Source organism: Loxodonta africana, chromosome 12 (genome assembly GCF_030014295.1).
Source record: "Loxodonta africana isolate mLoxAfr1 chromosome 12, mLoxAfr1.hap2, whole genome shotgun sequence".
Lineage (NCBI taxonomy): Eukaryota > Metazoa > Chordata > Mammalia > Proboscidea > Elephantidae > Loxodonta > Loxodonta africana.
In genome coordinates, this window is record NC_087353.1 from 97,860,753 (window position 1) to 97,877,912 (window position 17,160).

The 17,160-nt window shown below is 47.9% G+C and overlaps 1 protein-coding gene across 1 annotated transcript in view; it reads right to left on the bottom strand.

The window, feature by feature from the left end:
- Nucleotides 1–17,160, bottom strand: part of BAIAP2L1 (BAR/IMD domain containing adaptor protein 2 like 1) — an 81,473-nt gene that overhangs the window by 2,836 nt on the left and 61,477 nt on the right. The window contains exons 8-13 of the mRNA XM_064296031.1: nucleotides 16,841–17,008; nucleotides 14,465–14,612; nucleotides 12,930–13,137; nucleotides 12,167–12,244; nucleotides 10,685–10,865; nucleotides 194–231 (exon numbers count right to left, since the gene is read on the bottom strand). Coding sequence (XP_064152101.1) covers nucleotides 194–231; nucleotides 10,685–10,865; nucleotides 12,167–12,244; nucleotides 12,930–13,137; nucleotides 14,465–14,612; nucleotides 16,841–17,008 — 821 coding nt within the window. The remainder of the gene's footprint in view (nucleotides 1–193; nucleotides 232–10,684; nucleotides 10,866–12,166; nucleotides 12,245–12,929; nucleotides 13,138–14,464; nucleotides 14,613–16,840; nucleotides 17,009–17,160) is intronic.

Below are 17,160 nucleotides of genomic sequence, written 5' to 3' on the forward strand. Positions count from 1 at the left end.
ACATGGTACGTGCTCTTCAGACCTCATGGCCCCAGGACTTTCTCAGGACCTTTGTGGGGCCACAGGGATGCTGGTGGCAGTGCCAGCAGGGCAGGTGCTCCAGCTGTGTCCCAGAGGGGACACAGTCCTGCTCAAACAACGGGGAGGGGCAGCATCACCAACTGCAGAGTGTAATGTAGAAAATGAAACATACCTCAGAAAAGGCGGTTTTGCGGTCCCATTTGCATCATTCTGTGAAGAAAGATAAAGACGAAGTTTATGGAAAGTTTGTGAAATTGGGGACATTTTTAGTAGGACCTGAAAGTGAAGACATCTAAAGCATGGGGGACTGTTTAAAGACAGGTTCAGAAGCACCCCGTGGTCTGTCTTCAGTTGAGACTGGATCCTAAGTGGACTGGAGAGAATCGGGCAAGAACAGCAAGTTCTAAAGGACAGTAGGCACCCTTAGGAGTATGAGGACATGTGACAAAAGGCCACCTCGGGAGTGTGGCACAGGAGCTTACTGAGGACACTGAGGGATAGGACAGCAAAGCCAAGGAGCTTACGGGGAGGGGGGGCCAGGCTGTCCCTAAACATGGACACTCAGAGCTCCCTGACAGGAAAAATAACTGCACCAAATCAAACTATTACCCCTTTGGTGGGCACAGCGACCCGAGAAATGGACAAGAAAACGGGCTCTGCTCTCATCGATGCCCTTTCAGAACTGCAGCCACTGGGTCTGCTGTGTGAGCCCCGTCCTGAGTAACGGCACGACAAAACAGTAAAAGAAAATATGACCCTGCTGGTGTTGGTTGCCTGCAGACTGGTGTGAACCGCTAAAGCCGGAGAGCTTGGAGGCGGCTCCGAAACGTGAGGGAAGGAGAAGGCAGACCAAAGCGCAGATGTGGTGTTTTCCCTCCAGGACCACTGAGTCCAGGCACAGGGGAGCAGCCAGTGAGCATGGTCCTTCACGCTTTTATCCCGAAAGCTTGCAGGCTGTGAAAATCTGCCATAGTCCTGAGAAGGCGTTCAGGGAGCTAATTCTGTGGCTGCCCAGGAGAGGGCAGTGTGATGCCACCTGACCCACCACTGGCCCTGCTGTCCTGCTGTCCCCAGAGCACTCCAGGCCTCCTCCTGGGGCAGCAGCCTGGCCTGTACAGCCTTTCAGCTCTGACTTTCCCCGCCAGCCCCTGGACTCAAAGGTCATGGATGGAGATGGCCACCCGGGCCAGGCTCCTCGGGATGGCTGGAGGCACCGGGGTTGTGACCTCAGGCCTGTCCTCCCTGGAACTGGCCCTGGGCCTCAGTGTCTTCTTCGGAACCAGGAGACATTTGGCAGATGGGCTTGGGGCCAGCAGATGGGCAGCTGGGTCTGACAGCCCAGCGCCCTTTCCAGTGTCTGCTCTGGGTCACGGTGAGGTTCTGAATGCTGCCGTCTCAGAGCCATGGTGCGGCTGCAGGGGCGGGGGCACATCCCCGGAGGACTTCAGAGGCTGCAAGTGGCTGCATGGGTGAGGTCCTCCTCCCAGCCACGCAGAGCCACCTCAGCGTGGCCACGTCTGGTGCAGCTTCTACGTTATGTGGTGATGAAGGATTAATTGAAGAGTTATTTCTAAAATACCCTAGGATGCCTGTCAATTCATTCCCTTTGTGAGGGCATTAAAACACCAGAGCCGGCATTAAAGCACCAGAGCCGGCATTAAAGCGAGCAGGGTGCCCAGCGCTCTGTGCTAGTGAAGAGACCTCCTGTGTCCAGAGGTCAGGAAGAAGGGAGCACGCCCCACACAGAGGCACACTGGGGCCACCCAAACTCCCGCTGGGTGTGTGCAGCTCTGAGCGCCCCCTCCCTCCTGACTCCCCCCTTGAAGTCTCCTTCTTTCTGCCCCCCCTCCCAGGTGTCCTGACATCTAAGGAAAGCTACATATCCAGCTCTGTATCTTGGCTCGGAAACCAGACAGACATTCCCGCCTGGGCACGCCTCTGAAAACTGACCTCAGGGCAAAAATCCTGGAGCTGTTCACAGAACCCCCAGGACCCAAGTGAACTTTAAAGGAATTTAGCCACAATTAACGAGTGGTGTCATCTGGCTGCTTAGCCCTCTGGGTTTGAGAGGAAAGGGGGAAGAGATGCTGTCAGGGCCAAGAAGTTCTCATGTCCGCTGTGTGGAAGTGGGGCAGGAGGCAACTCCTAAGGATGGCAACCTGATGCCACTGAGGGTCGGGGCGACCAGCCTGCACACCCCTAATCCTTCGCGTCTCTGCGGCCCAGCAGCTCCGCCCCAGTATCTGTAAGCAGAATGCGCACACGGGCACGAGACACACCAGCCTGTGTGACAGCCTGGACTGGGAACAGTGGACACCATGGGCAGCGGACAGACTTGTCTCACAAACCCACAAGCCAAGGCGGCTGCCCACTGCTCGCCAAGTTCATACCAGAGCACCTCCAGGGTCAGAGTCAATGCAGTCTTGAATTTGAACAGGGACCATACCTGGGGCAGGGCACAAAGGGGCCTCTGGGGGCTGGGAATGTTCTATTTTTTGATCTACTACTACTTTGTACTTCCGGTGCCTTCTCTCTGGGTGATCTAGAAGATTTTCCGTAATATTCTCCCAACCTCCCTGTCCTATGGCAGTGATTACCTGAGCCTGACAGATAAGCTCACCCACTCAACTCCAGAGTCTTGCCCTTGCTGACTCACCATTTCCATGTGAACCTTCTGGAGGCCTTGCAATCGTCACAGCTGCCAAATTGAGCCCTGTCCCCAAACCCGCCCCTCCTCACGCTTTTTTCTCTCAGGGAACAGGGCACCTCCAAGCCACAAGCGGCACGGCCCTCTAGTCTTCCCTCTCCTCCGCCCTCATTCATCAGCAAGGAAAGCCTGCGAGCTCTGCTCTGAAAGATCTCACAAGCCCACTCCCTCATCCTCTCAAATCCACCCCAGGCCTCGCCCCTCTCACTGGTGGGCCCAGAGCCCACCTGTTCTCCTGCCACCCGTGTGCCGCCTCCTGAGAGATCCTTCCAAAGCTCCCTCTGAACTGGTCACTCCACTGCCCAGGGCCCTTCGGCCACACCATGAGGCTTTGGGTCCATCCTATCTTTGTGTCCTGAACCCTTGCTCCCTCCTCACCCTCCAGAAACATTTCAAGGGTCTCCAGGAAGCCTTTCAAAGTCCTCTATGTGTCCGTGGGCCTGACCTCTGTCTCTGTGTGGCTCCTGCCAGGCCAGAGGCCTTTACATCTGGGTTTACCTGCCTTGTCTGGCTGTGAGCCCCTGAAGCAGGGACCCCTGACCCATCTCCTCAGTACCTGGCACAGTACGGGGTACACCATAGCACAAGCTCAGGACACGTCTGTGGAATTAAATGGGTCTAAATTTGAGTAACAAGTGGCTTGTCTATTGTCCTGTGCCCAATCAGTGGAAGAATTTCTGATCCCTAACAGACATCAGTGGCTGTGCCAAGTTAGCCGCAGGCTTTGTATCTTGTTTTTCTTAAGATTTTTAAAAAAGCACAACCCCAAGGCATTTCTGTCAGTCTGCTTGGGAGGGCCACCTCCCTCGGCCTTACAGAGTGTACTCAGTAAGACAGGATCCCCAAGGCCATGAAGCCAGTTGCCTACAGGGGAGCTAGGCAGGTCATGACAAGAGTGGAACAAGCTGCCATAAGACAGAGCAGTGAAGGTCTTGGGAACTGGAGCAGAGTGTGGCACTCCCAGAAAACAGACGTTGTCAGTGCCTGTCACCCTTCATCCGCTCCCCTTTCCTACTCTACCAGACTTTTGCTTGGGTGTCACCACAGAGCCATGCCTCTGGGGGAAACTATCAGGCCCCTGCTTGCAGGGTAGCCCTGGCCAGCTCAGACCAGCTAGTGCAGTCATGTCCCTGGCCACAGGCAAACACTTAGCGATGAGCCAGGGGCCTCTGCAGTCAAGCCAGAGTGAGCTGGGGCCTGTGAGGATGCTAAGAAGCAGCCCTGGAGCTCCACTGGCCTCCAGCAGCCAGCCCTGTGACATAGAGCCGGCAGGCCTGGGGCAGAGAGATAAAGAGACTGGCCCTAGAAGGCATCCTCTGGCCGTCCTTCTTGCTGCCTTCTCTGGACTTCAGTTTACATAAAACAGAAAATCCCTTCATTTTTAAAGCCAGCTTGAGGCCAGCTTCCTGTTACTTGTAACATAAGCAGCCCCCACTGATAGTTATTTTAAATGCTAACAGCTAATTCAAGCCCTCTAAAAAGCCACATGGGCCAAGCAAAACTCACCTGTGGCCAGACTTATCTCCCATGACACAACCTCTGATCTACTTCAGCCCATTTATTCTCAAGATGGGGTGACAGAAGCCCAAAAGGGGAAAAGCCAACCGCTCTGGGTCACAGGGCTATTTGCCGAAATGGAGGAATACATCAAGCCACGTACGTTGTGGAGAGTGGGGACCAATGAGGCTGTGAGGGGCCTGCACCGGGTACCTCCTGCTTTTACAAGGTGTCTCAGTCATGGCAAACACACACTTCCACGGAAAGTTTGTGTGTTGGAGGGCTTACTTTCTAAGGTTTTTAAAGGCCTCGCTATCTGATATAGAAACATTTGGAGGGAACCAACACTTGCTGAGTTGTAACTAAGGTGGATAACCGAGTGGACCTCCTGCCCTCCCTCCAGCTCCACTCCCAGCAGCCCTCCCCTGTGCCTCACAGAGGGGAGCACTGACCTGGGACCTTCTGAGATGCAGCCTCCTGGGGCCACAAGTGCCTTCTAGGTAAGTGGGTTCAGGAACATTCCACTCATGGTGGGTGGCTCCTAGTACCCCGTGTTTGGTATACCTAAACCTAACATGCCTGTGACTGAAGAAAACTCCCCGTGTAGCTGATAGGAAGTAATGAGTGTTTATAGGTAAAGACTACATATAAAAATCAGCTTTTCTATATAAAAAAAAATGTTTTGCCAACTCCCATGGATCCCAGTGACTGGCCGGAGATATAACACACTTCCGTCCAGTGTCATTAGTTGGTTGGTTTTAGTTTGGTTTAGGAAAGATAAATTATCATTCCAGTTGGCAATAACTTCTGTGATATAAACCTCCTCAGGCTCTCAGGTGGGGCCGCCTGCTTTTCAGTCCATCTCTTGGGCCTTCATCACGGAAATCTGTTCTATTCAGTCTGATCCACACCTGTCTGATGCGGTAGGCTAGGCACAGATGGTTACCTAATTAGAAATCCAGTTCCTCAGGTGCATTATCCACTTCGCAATGCTGCATGTCCCCAGTGGCTACTGTCCTGCATAGTGTAGTTCCAGAACATTTCTGCCTTCTAGAAAGTTCTATCGCACAGCACTGATCTATAAATTCTCTGGTTTCATTTATTTAAGCACTTCTCGTCCTCCCTTGCTCTCATAGATTTAGATCCTATGCCTCCTGCTGCTTTTGCAAAAGGCTGCCAAGACCAGGAGGTCCGTTAAAAGCAGGCAATTTCATTTGCTCCTGAGGCTATTTTCCAGAGAGTACCACTGATCCTTCCTATGTCCTCCCTGATGCAGGCCTGCCTGTTTTGCACAGCTATATGCTTACAACCCCTAATTTGAGTTGGGAGTGATGAAAGGTAAGTAGTCTGTCTACTAGAAAGATGGAATGATAGCAGCCAAGGACGTGTGTGAGGTGTCTACTGGTGACAGGGTTGCATTTTCCTCTCCCTCTTGAAGTTTGTGTGGGATCTTCACATATTAATTCAAACAATATAAATTACTTTGGTTTAGCGATAGAAATGGAAGATGAAGTCAGTCATTAAATCTTGTATCTGTGAAGCAGTCTGTACTCATTTTTGGGTTACTACCCTCTTTATTCCAAGATTAGATACAGTTTATTACTTTACAGGCAGGGAAGAGTGAAGCTGGAGGAGAAGGGTGACCAGGTGAGGGCCCCTGACATCATGGCCGATAGTGCCTAGTTCAGGGAGGCGCTCACCTTGAGGCCTTCTTGATTCTTAAAGGCCAGTTACAATTTTCTTGTGACTGATCAGTTGCTGTTTTCCACTATCTCCCAGATCAGAAAACCAGGATAGCAACTTCTCAGTCCCTCAATTAATGTGAGCACCTGGACGACAATGGCACTTGTCTTATCAGTAAAGAGGGACTGCTGTGGGACACCGATTTTAGAGCTGAATTTCTCTCTCAATCTGCTGTGGGACCAAAGAAAGCTGCTGTTATTTTTCCATCCACTCCTCTCTTGTCCATTTCACAAGGCAGACACTCAGGTGTCCGAGGGCAGGGCCCCCAGTCAGAGCTAGAATAAGCCCACCACGCGAGGCACTACCGTGGGCTCACTGGCTCTTACAAACACATTTAATGTGCTATCAGAAAATACTTAACATTTCTTTTTAATACTATTCTAGGTTTTCCAAAATTTCTACCTGCCAACCCCCAAAAATTCCTGTTTTATTTTTTTACAATTTTTATTGTGCTTTAAGTGATGGAAGTCTACAAATCAGTCTCTCACACAAAAACCCATATACACCTTGCTACACACTCCCAATTACTATCCCCCTAACGAGACAGCCTGCTCTCTCCCTCCACTCTCTCTTTTCATGTCCATTTCACCAGCTTCTAACCCCCTCCACCTTCTCATCTCCCCTCCAGGCAGGAGATGCCAACATAGTCTCAAGTGTCCACCTGAGCCAAGAAGCTCACTCCTCACCAGCATCCCTCTCCAACCCATTGTCCAGTCCAATCCATGTCTGAAGAGTTGGGTTTGGGAATAGTTCCTGTCCTGGGCCAACAGAGGGTCTGGGGGCCATGACCACCGGGGTCCTTCTAGTCTCAGTCAGATCATTAAGTCTGGTTTTATGAGAATTTGGGGTCTGTATCCCACTGCTCTCCTGCTCCCTCAGGGGTTCCCTGGTTTATTTTTATAAGCAGAAAAAGTGTTATTTCAAATAAGGGTGTAATGATTAGATAATTTCTACAAAGGGATCCTGAACAAATTTGGACACTGCTCTTTCCAAGTGCAAGACTGTGACAGCCACGTGAATTTCAAAAGGAAACCTCACTTCAATATATGTTTAATGCATCTAGCACATGACAACATTTGAGGTGACAGGACTGACCGGGTACCCCTCATGGGGAGTGGGGCAGACTGAATGGTCAGAGGAGACAGCAGAGGCAGAGGGTTCACCTCCTGGGGTTGGGAGAAACTTATGGGTTGAAGCACTTCCGCCCAAGGAACTGGGGAGAGGAAGAAGGTGGGGTGCTGCTTGCAATTCTCACTTTACTATAGTTTCAGTCTTCTCTTATGGCAGCCTATTAAGATTCAGCCAACTAAGGCTTAAAAATAATGTTAGGTCATATTTAAACTACCAAATACTAAATAAAGACTACTTTGTCATTATTGGAAGCCCTGGTGGTTCAGTGGTTAAAGAACTCAGCTGCTAACCGCAAGGTCGGCGGTTCAAGCCCACCAGCTGCTCTGTTGAAGAAAGATGTGGCAGTCTGCTTCTGTAGAAATTACAGCCTTTAGACCTGGAAATGCTGGGCTTTTCTACTCTGTCCTATAGGGTTGCTATGAGTCAGAACCAACTTGACGACAGTGGGTTTGGTTTGTCATTATTGAGTATTTGATGTTTGAAAACATGACTTTTCAATTTATCAAATTCAGTGTAGTTCTAAAGAACTACTGCACCACAGCTTTCTCCAACCATTTACCCACATGGCAAAAATACTAAAAATAAAAACATGCCCTCATTTTCTAAAACTGGTGACTGTCTGTGTTGGCTGAGGTGTCAGGGTTTTCATTTATAATTTCAGTACTATGAGCTTTGGGCAAGATTCTTTTACCTTGAAAGGCATTATACAACCTTAATAAAGTCACAGTGCTTGGCACTCCCTATCAATGGCTGCAAAGATCACAGGACTGGGCAGTGTGGTTCTGGAACATTTCCATCATCACAAAAAATCCCAGAAAGTTCTACCACACAGTGGCCTCCTGATGGGCGTAGCTGCCACGACCAAAGAAGTAGTCTCGAAAAACAGACAAGCAAACAACAAAGCACGAACTCTGATGAAGCCTTAACTTAGATCTAACTGCTAATTTACCAGAAATGCAGGAGACACAGGAGTGCAGCAAAGAACACCATGTGAGCACAGTCAGCCAAATCCAGACTGGGGACAGGATAAACACCCTGTTCTTCTATACAGTAAGCCAGAAGGCAACAGGCAGAAGGGGAGACCTGCACATGTCATTGTTTTGAAAATACTTTCTGGAGTCAGCTCTCCGGAGTCATTTGGAATGATAAATATGCCAACAATACATCCTGTGGTGGGTGTATCTGAGATGAGAAGCCGGACAAAGACATTTTTGAATGATATCTCAAACACTTGCATTTTCTGGACCAAAATGAGGCAGGACTAAGGCCCACGCTAAAGGGAGGGCACGTTTTCAGAAGAGCACCTGGTCCATGCAATTATGAGGCTCTGCCCCTGCACCATTCACAGCTGAAGGCCCCAACACGCCGCTGCCTGGTGGGGCAAGGCTGTCGAGCCACACATCCCACTGGAAAGCAGGGCGATGGCTGATGTGTGCATTACTGAAAGTACCCCACGGTAACTGAAAAATAACCAGCGGAGGGGGGGACCCTAACAATAAAAACAGCACGGGCTTAACTGTACCAACTACGTGTGCGCTACCATCACCCTGGGTGACTGTCCGTAAGGAGGCGGCATGGTTGCCTGGTGGGCCTCGGGTCTAGCCATTCTGCAGCCCTGGGCACCTTGCTCAGCTGCACATCCTCCAGCACATTCTCACCATGATCGTCATCTCCTAGCACCCTTTCAACTCTGTTCACTCCAGCAATTTCTCTCCACTTCACTGACCGCCATGTTCCCACTGTCCATCTAGCTGGACCCCGTGGTCCCGGACACCACAACCCACCCTCACGAACACCTGGCACTTGCTCCCCCTGCTCCCTTACCAGTGCCGGCGCCCTGACTAACCCCAACCTGAGCAGCTGAATGTTGCTGGAGAAAAGCACACAAGCACACTGACTGGTTTCGCTTGAAATCATGACTCAGCGTCTTAAAGGGCATTCAGTGTCAGGCCACATCCTACTCGGCTTCTGTAGCGGGCCCTTTCTCTCTCAAAATGCCTACTTTACAGCTTCTCTCTTCAAGCCTGCTCACCCCCATCTGCCCACCCTCATCAGCTGATGCTCTGACTTCAGCAGGAGAACACAGAAGCTGTCAGACAGGAATTCCCTGCTGCTGCCCAGCTGCATCCAGGCCCACACCCTTGGCCTTCTCGCCTATCCCAGTGGCTGCTGTCCCTGCTCCTGGCCAGGACGGGCTCCCCTTGTGCTCCGGATCCCTTACTAACATCTCTCCTTTTTCTCCGTCATTTCCTCTTTCTCTATTGTATAATCTATACTGAAAATAAATAAATAAAATAAAGACAACAAGAAACCTACATCTTCCCCTTGATGCCACATCGTCCTGTAACTACTGCCCCTAGTCATGCCAGGCATGCTCCCTCCTCAGGGTTATTAAACTCTGGCAAACTCCTCTCCTTGGCCCCTACATGGCTGTTCCTCCATGCCATTCAGGTCACCTCCTTAGAGATGTCTGCTATTGCAGGCACTGTGATATGTCTTCAGGTTCTCTTTCAGGGTGCACTGCTCGCAGGCCGCCTCCGCCCTTGGCGTACTTCAGGCATCACCTTGGCTGAAGATATTGTCCCCAGACACAGCCATATAAGGCCTGACTCCCTTGTCCCAAATCAAGACAGCCCTAAGGCCCATCCTGCTGCTGAGCTCGTGTGGGGCTAGCGGAGGCCCCTGTGATGACTGCATCCCTCCAGCATCTCCCTCTGCCATGGCTGCTTCCTTCCTTCATCCACTCTCACCAGTGTTGGTCCCAAGGGTGTACCCCAGCAAGCACCCTGCACACATCTCAGTCCATGTTCCAGCGCCCAATCTGTACCATCCCGCTGGTGTCACCCCATCCTCTACCACCTCAACTTGCTTTGGTTCCCTGCATAGCTTTTCTCATTGGTATTTGGATCTTTTTTTTTTTTTTTTTAATGTCAGTTTCCTCTCACTAGAATGCATCATAACTCCCGAGGGTGGCAAGAGCTTGTCCTGTTCGTCTTTGTGTCTCCAGAGCCCAGGCCAGAGCCTGGCACTCAGCAGCCCTCCACGCAGTCGTGGGAGGAATGAACAAGGTACCTCCCGGTCTGCATCCTCTCCTGTCCTTCTTACAGGGACCTTCAAGGACGAAAGTGAGCATACACGCGGCACTCACGAGGTGGCTGGCGCACAGTTAACGCTTTCCAAGCAACCGCCAGATTAAGCTCCCACTTTGAACCTTAAGCCTTCCTGCCTTCAGAAAACAATGTGAAATTGGAGGCAACTGCAGAAAAGGTGAATAAATTATCAAAGGGCTTCAGCCATGACCAAGAAGCAAGGAGAGATTAAAAACCTGATGATATCTGGCAAACGATGGATTTACTATGCGTAAATACCAATTTGCAAGATAAAATAAGAACCAAAGAAGGACTGAAGTTCAGGAGGCAGAGGCTGCGTGACAAAGAGAACCTTAAGTAACTACTGAGCAGACACCCCCTGCAGGGACACCACCTTCCCACTAGTGGCCGACCAAAGCTGTCGAGGTGAGAATAATCCATATTTGGGGTGTGAGTGAGTCAAGCACACGGGATGCGGTCCCGCAGCTTTACTCACAGGAGGTAGGGCTTCTGGTCTGGACACCGGAGCTTTAAAGGTAGAAGTGTTTTGGGAAATTTCCGCTCTCTTATCTGCAGCTGCTCTGGTGGACGCACACTCCAGATAATCTGGCGGCGGGATGACAACACTACTTTTCTCAGCTAAGTTCACCGTGCTGATGCTCCTCACAGGTGCGGGGCTAAAAGGAAAGAGATCACAGAATACAAGTTAGATAAGATCCTGCCATCCAGGTCCCAATCTTCCTAAACAGCCTAAGACCAAGAGCTACACAAGAGTCAAAATGAAAGGGGTGAGGGAGGAGGGGACTGCAACACACACAAAAATACCCACGGCGCTGCAATATTTTTACTGGTCTACAAATGTAACTCCAAAAAGTCTTTAAAGTCCTGACAAAAGAAAAGCTGGCGGAAACTGGCTTGATTAGTAGGAGCCGGCTCTTGATCTGTTTAATCTAAGGAGATCAATAAAAAGAAAAAAACGAAGACTACAGCAAAAATCTTGGCAAGTATTAAGCACTTAAGTTTAAAACCCATCGGCATTTTACTTTCCTACAAACGTTAGTCTTATTTTTGGACACAGTGTCATTCCAGCTGTTGGGCTGTTTTACAAGGGACGGTGACATGCAGATACAATCAAGAGGCATTGTGGAAGAACCATGGACAGGATCCGGGGAGGTGTCAAGTGGTGACCCCGGGTCTGGCCTGGACAGCTGCCTCAGTTCCCTTACTTTTAAAATGGTGGCCCACCTCAGAGCGAGGTTGTGAGAATTAAATGAGCTACGGACAGCACTCTGAATAGGATCTACAAGTGATGACTGTTATTATTATAATAAGCTGGAGTGAAATACACTTTGGGGGTTGTGTATACAGAGGTGCTAACTGAAGCTCAGAGGTGTAATTCAAGCACTGGGGGTAGATAAGGTGGGCCAGGAAGTACATACAGAGAAGGAACAGGACTGAGCAGGGACGCCTGAGGAAAAACCAGTGTCCGTGGGATGAGCAGCAGAAAAGCCCACAAAGGTGACTGGAAATGGACTGCTGGTGAAGTAGAAGGAAAAAATAGAGTCCAAGGTAAGACACCAAGGCAGGAGAACATTCCAGAAAAAAAGAGTGTTTAACAGTGTTAAAGCCACTGCTAAGTAAATAAAGATGGAAAATGTGTGCACAGAATTGAGTAACCAGAGGTGGTGGATGACAGGGAGAGTGGGTTCCAAGGGCCGGAGGGGGTGGTGGGTGCAGAGAGGTGATCTGAGGTGATCTGGGTCTCTCCATCATAGATAGTCAATAACGCCTGTGGACAATGGGAATTACAAAGGAAATAATGTGGACTAGCAACTTCTCTTTCTTACCATCCCACAGAGCTGAGGATTCTCCATGGAACTGGCTACATTGTCTAGAGTATAATTCTGATATGCCTGGAAATACCGGGTCAAGAGTAAGCCTCCTGTTGCAGGGGAGTATAGGCCACACTCAGGTTTACCTTGGCGTGGGCACAGCCGCTGCTTCCTTTGCATCTTCTTCCAGCAACTTTGTGTATGACGACGGGAACCAACCTCTCCTGCAGGTGAAAAGCAAGAAAAAAAGACCCTTTTGTGGTATGAGTGGCAGACACACTGAGGAGTGACTCAGTGACAGCACAGGTGCGTATGGGCCCATGTGTGTCACGGAGGCCTGTGTGTGGACTGAGTGGATTAAGGCTTGTAAAAATACATACTTTACTGCTTAGCCTGGTTACAGTAGACTTGTGCGCCAGCCCGTGGCTGAAATGACAAGGATGGTATTTACTATCCATATGTTAAATCTTAACAAAGTATGTCTGATATACAGATTATTCTTGAGAAATCAAGTCACATGCTTTTAATAAACAAAAGAATAGGTAAACCGAATTACTTCCAGAGGTGACTTCGTAGAATCTAATAATCTGTTCAAGCAACAGATAAATGCATAGACACACAGGAAACCACCTGAGATAACATAAATAAACCAAACCCACTGCTACTGATTCTGACTCACGGTGACCCTACAGGACAGAAGAACTGCCCCAAAGAGTTTCCAAGAAGTGGCAGGTGGATTTGAACTGCCGACCTTTTGGTTAGCAACCAAGCTCTTAACCGCTGTACCACCAGGCTCCATGAGACAGAATCCTCCAGTTAATTCTAAGTCTAAACAACCTCTCAGCCTAACTCTGGCTAAGGGACTGACATGAAGTGTCCACCCTGGATGGCGTCCATGCAGCGACTTACACCTTGGTGGTGTCATGCTCCCCGTAAAGCCAGCCGTCCTTCTCCTCGGGGATGAGCAGCGTGATGATGTCTCCCTGTGCAAAGCTAAGCAGGGTCTTGTTACTGCCAGCAGTGTGTGGAAAAATGGTTTTCACTTTCTGCTTTTTCATCAGGTTCAGTCCAGTGGCAACAGACACTGATCGCTGTAAGCTGGGGTCCTCAGAAGAATCTGTTAAAAAACGAACACAGCATTAATGGCTATTCAGAAAATGGTAGTCAAGAGGCAAGTTCAAAAGGTAAAATCCAGAAAACCACCCAAACCCATCTGGCCTGCACTTCTCCTACTGGAACTCCAATAGAGTTATACTGTCCGAAACGGCAGGGGCTGCAAGGAACAGGGGCAGACTCATGGCCTGAGGTCTTTCCAAGCCCCCAGGGAAGGCTCCCTGAGGCTAGCGGTTCTTTTCCAGAGCGTATGACAGATTTATGTATCTGCGATCGGATTCTGATCATGGCTGCTCTCTTTGGAGAGGCAAACTGCTTCAACACCAACAAAGGGTCTTGAACTTTTCCTTAAACTGCTCTCTCAATCTGAATCACAAAGGAAGGCTAAGGCAAGAACTCAAACCCAGCTGTCACTGACCAACGCCACAAAGACAAGGAGGAAATTGGAAACGTAGCAGTTCTCACCACCAAGTATGCTCAACTTCTATCTGTGAGCGCAGTAAGGATATGGTGACCATGACATCATGTTTACTGTGCCCTCACTAAGTGCCAGTGGGTGATCTCCAGGCTTTACAACCATGAGCTCAGCTGGCTGTCACAGCAACCCTCTGAGGAGGGCAGTGTTACTGTCCACATCAACAGATGAGGAAACCGAGCTTCAGAGAGGCCGGTGACTCAGCCAGGATCACTGCGCTAGCAAGTGGCGGAGCAGGAAGTCACACTAGGGCAGCCTAGCTCCAAAGCCTACACTTGTAAGCCCTGGGTGGCATGTTCTATGTCACAAGTCAAACACAGGCAGGTACTTATCACTCAAAAAAAAAAGAAAAAAAATTGGACACATATATTTTTTCTTTTTAGATATTTTTTTCCAGTCAAATTCTGCTAACCCAGTAATGCATCTGGCACATTTACTTTAAAACAATGCAAGATCTCTTTCTGCTTTATTCTTGCAAATTCTTCCTAACTGCCACACAAAGACAGGGGTCACAACTCACCACACAGATCTCAAGGGTCCTGAGTGCCAAAGACTCTGTAGGAAGAGTGGAGTCTAACCAAAGAAGCTGTCTCAAATGTCTGCCAACAATCACTGGTCCCAATTAGTTGAAATATACATAGTCGACAGTGTTAAGACATTTCGACAGATTTTACCATCTTATAATAAACCCAGATCTTTATTTGTTTTGGGATATAAGTTCCTTAAAGCTAACACTGAACATAAGCTACCATATATGTTTCACTCTACTTCATGACACACTTATCCAAAATACGGCCAACATTTATTTGGAAAAAATTAAAAACATATTAAAAAAGAATCAAACCCAATCTCTTACCTGTTGAATTATTTACCCTTTCTGAATTCTGCACAACTGTTGCTGGGTTATTAAACATATCAATCAGAGGACTAGTATAGGCTTTGGTTGAAGGAGCTGGGGGCATCTTTGGCGGATGTTTTGAAAGGGTGTCATAATCCTTCCCAACCTGTGAACAGTTCGTTATTAGTCTAATATCTATCTAGTGTAACACAGCAAATGAGTTATACAGCTTCCTAGGGTTGTTCTGCATCACGCACTTGAAACTCCACCTGCTTCCCAAAGTTCTCTTAGTTGTAGGGCAAGGCCCATTTTGAATTATTTCAAGAGTACTGCACAAATTTTTTTTTTTCATTGTTTAAAAAAAAAAGGTTTAACTTCTTCTTTTCTTCTTAATAGCTATATATACCACAGTGTGGGTATCTCACAATTCATGGGCCCGTTCCCTTACTGATTGCATCCAGTTATTTTCCATGCTTTTTATTGCCTATTGGCCAATAAATCTCATTGTCTGTCACTACACACCGATGCCTTTATTTCTATAGAAGAGAGTCCTAAAAAGTAGAACTGCTGGAGGAATATGTGTATTTTAATTTTTAACAGGTTTTGCCAGATAATTTTCCAAAAAGGTTATTGCAATTTACATCCCACTAATAATGTATAAAAGTGGCTGTTTCTCCACATTTTCCCCAGCTTTTGTGTTCTGTTTAATTTTTGATGGGTGGCACACAGTCTAATACATATTGTACACTAACAGGAACACTTGGACTTGTATTTCTCAAACACAGGGGAGGTGCAAACTCCTTTCCTATGTTCCTTGTCCATCTGCATTCTTTGTGAATTGCTTGTTCATATCCTATATGTGGATTTTAAATCGGGTTGTCATTTCCAATTGGCATGGCAACAATTATAGAAGCTCACTGTCACATATATTTTTAATTCAGTAAATGATGCATGCCAGGCGCTATTCTCAGCATCAGAGAGGAAAAGGGCTGGAGTGCCCTGCCCTCAGGGAGCTGGCTTCTTGGTTCCTCATCTTGCTTAGGAAGTAAATTCTCCCACACCTCAGGATGTTAGTAATATCATTCTAAATTTTCTTATTTTTATATGGAGTATAAGATATGTGTCTTTGTTTCCCAGATGAGTAGCCAATGATGCGAGCACCACTCATTAAATAAACCATCTTTTTTGCCAACCTGTAACCATTTTTCATATGTGAAGTTTAAATATATATATATTTGAACCTGTTATTGAAATGCTTTTCTGCCCAAGTAGAGTTGCTTTCTAATACATTTTAATACCTAGAAGTAGGTTCACTTTCCTTAGTTCTCTTGGAAAATTTTTAGATATTTTTCTTCTAAACAAATTTTATTTAATTCCAAGAAATTCTAACTGGGATTCTGATTAAAACTGCATTAGGTTTCTATATTCACATTAGGAAGACAGACATGTTTATAACATCCAGCTTTCCCACTCTTGGCTCTGAGCTCCAGGCTCCCAGGGACTTTCCGCCCTCTGCAGCAGGCTTGTCCTGCCTGTGCTTATGCCCTGGATCTCACACGTTGGTCCTGCCTTTCTCCCTCGTCTCCTCGTGATGGGCCTGTTGTGCAGCTGGTCGGCTGGCCTTTCATCCCTTTGCTGTCCTTTCAGGGGGTTTTTACATTAAGGCAGGTGGACCTCTGTGTTTATGCTACATGCTGCACCCAAAGCTCCACATACTCTTATCACATTTATTCTGTGATAGGAATAAAGCCCAGGTTCAAAGACCAGACAGCTAAAACGCTCTAATTCACTACCTAGAATACTTTGGTGACTATTTTTTCCCCAAATGTCTTACATTGTGATGACTTGGCATTAGACTTTTGGTCTTTTATTCCCTAAGATAGCTGTACTTCTTCATTGGAAAAAACTTCTAAAAAGTTGGAATCATCACAATTAAAAATAGTCATAATAAATTTTCCAAAACAAAGATAATAATGCTAAACATAGTATGAGACATTTGTACAGCTGATTCCAAATCTGAACGTGAAGGGATCACGGTGAGAAAAGCTGGGCCCTAGAAGAAATAACAAGGAACTCTGGCGGTTCGACTGTTAAGAGCTCGGCTGCTAGCGGAAAGGCTGGTGGTTCCAGCCCACCCAGTGGCTCTGTGGGAGAAAGACCTGGTGACCTGCCCCTGCTAAGATTATAGTCAAGAAAACCCTATGCGGGTGGTTCCACCCTGTCACAAGGGGTCACTATGAGTTGGAGTCGACTCAGCGACACCGAACAACAAAAGAAATAAAGGGGACTTTTGAGTTCCACTAATAAGGAAGGCCTTTGTCCTCTGCATAGATTTGGCCCAAATCATATTAGTAAACGCACAACCATAATCCTGGCTAGATAACCAGTTCTTACCATTTTGCTTCTTTCCATCATTGGTGAGGGCTGAGGCGTTCCGGAGATTGGGGTAGAGATTGGGGTCTTTATCTCGTCTATCATGTTCATGATCTTCTCTGGCACTTTGGTGGCATCACCACAGGTCTCCTGCCACCAGGGCAGTTTGGAATTAAGTAATTCTGCAGACTATAAATTCCAAAGAAACAAAAGTAGAGACAAACATGCGTTGTTTGGAGAGCAGACAAAAATCATATTAAATAACATCACTGATAACACTGGCTTATCTGAAGCGTGGAAGCTTTGGGTTAAATTCAGTGAGTGGTTTAAGCACCCGTGAA